The sequence below is a fragment of the Galeopterus variegatus genome, unplaced genomic scaffold (assembly GCF_000696425.1).
Source record: "Galeopterus variegatus unplaced genomic scaffold, G_variegatus-3.0.2 Scaffold829, whole genome shotgun sequence".
Classification (NCBI taxonomy): Eukaryota; Metazoa; Chordata; class Mammalia; order Dermoptera; family Cynocephalidae; genus Galeopterus; species Galeopterus variegatus.
Genome location: NW_007726940.1, coordinates 80,426 through 82,015, shown reverse-complemented (window position 1 = coordinate 82,015; position 1,590 = coordinate 80,426). Strand labels below are relative to the sequence as shown.

Below are 1,590 nucleotides of genomic sequence, written 5' to 3'. Positions count from 1 at the left end.
AATAATGAGATCTCTAAGAGGCACCATGGTGGGGCGGGGTGAGTAATAACACTATACGAGCAAACCCCTAATGCTGAGACCCAGAGACAAAGCCAGGGCTACCGCACTGCAGAGGTCAGGAGGCGACACTCACATCACAGATTCATCAAGGTGCACTAAGGTCTGTGAATAGTGCCTCCTGGAACTGTGTAACCACCTGCACAACCGTACACAGCAGCCCTGATCTATACCTTCTCAGCTCCAGATGGCTTTTCTAGGGGGAATTATTGTACACAGTTATGGGCTCTTGAATATTTTCTGGGATGTTTAACATTTTAATAGCTATGTCAGGAAGAAGTCCAACAAAAACAAATCAGGAGAAAACGGTTTTCTCCCAGAAATACCTGAACTCTCTTTCTTTTCCAAAGGATGAGCTATACACAGGATGCTGAAACTTTCTTCTTTTTCATTGTAGAAAGTTTCTTCAAAGAGAATGGGCACTGAGAGAAGACAGGCAAAACCAGCTCCTAATTTAATCCTGTTTCCTTGTATAAAGACATCCTGGAAAAAGAAAGCTGTCACTGCACCAGCAGCCAGTGGTGACAGCTGACCCCCACTCGGTCCACCCCCGCAATGCAGCATTTCACCAGACCCTGCCCACCAATCCCCTGGTGTCGGTTTGCTGGGGCACAAACACTCTTATTTTCCTCTTTCTGATACTAAAATGTTTTCTTTCCTCTTTGTTTACCTTGTAGCTGTGGCTACAGAGCACTCAGATCTATTTTAAATGTTGTAACAGAAAAAGTGTTAAGCTATTTCTTGAGAAGAAATCCTGTATCCTCTGTGAAAAGAAAAGGTAAGAAGGTTCTCCTGTCTGAATAAGAGATCAAAATGATCCAGTGCTGCATGGGGGCTGGGGCTGACGAATGAACGCACGCTGCAGTCCCCTCCCCAGCTCACGCTGGCTGTGGCTGGGGTGTCCAGGGCAGACCAGCCAGGGTGAGCCTGAATCCTCTGCTCTCTTTGTAGAGTTGGGTATCCACAAAAGAACAGATTAACAAGTAACTGACAGCCATGGTGAGTAGATCCTTGGCAGGAAAACAGCAGCACGCCTCACGTGCCACAGGGCCACTCCCAGAGCACACAGACTGATAACCCCTTCCCTCCCCTCCCCCACCACAGTGCCTATGAGCTCCTTGGCTGCCTTCCGAGTCCAAGGGGCCAAACTACAGCACCAGCTCTGAGCAGAATGGTCGTGGGCCTGGCTCCCCTGACCATGGGTAGGCTGGGAAACAGGGCCAGTTCTGACTGGGAGTGAAATTTCATCCCTCTCAGAACCTACCTGCTTCCACTTAAAAATAACAATAATAAAGGCACACCCCGAAGTTAATACTGACAGTGGGACAAACTGACATCATGTGCCTCCTGACAGGATACACTGAGAAAGATAAAACACCCCTTCCATGGCACTCCTACCAAAAATGCATAACTATAATCTAATCACGAGGAAACATCAGACAAACCCACACTGAGGGAGAGTCTGCAAAACCAAACAGAACAAAAACATCAATGTCATGAAAGACAAGGAAATACTGAGGAACTGTTCCAAAT

General features: G+C 47.2%; 1 protein-coding gene across 1 annotated transcript in view; it reads right to left on the bottom strand.

The window, feature by feature from the left end:
• Positions 1–1,590, bottom strand: part of ANKRD27 (ankyrin repeat domain 27 (VPS9 domain)) — a 62,313-nt gene that overhangs the window by 43,423 nt on the left and 17,300 nt on the right. The window contains 1 exon segment of the mRNA XM_008572748.1: positions 384–540. Coding sequence (XP_008570970.1) covers positions 384–540 — 157 coding nt within the window.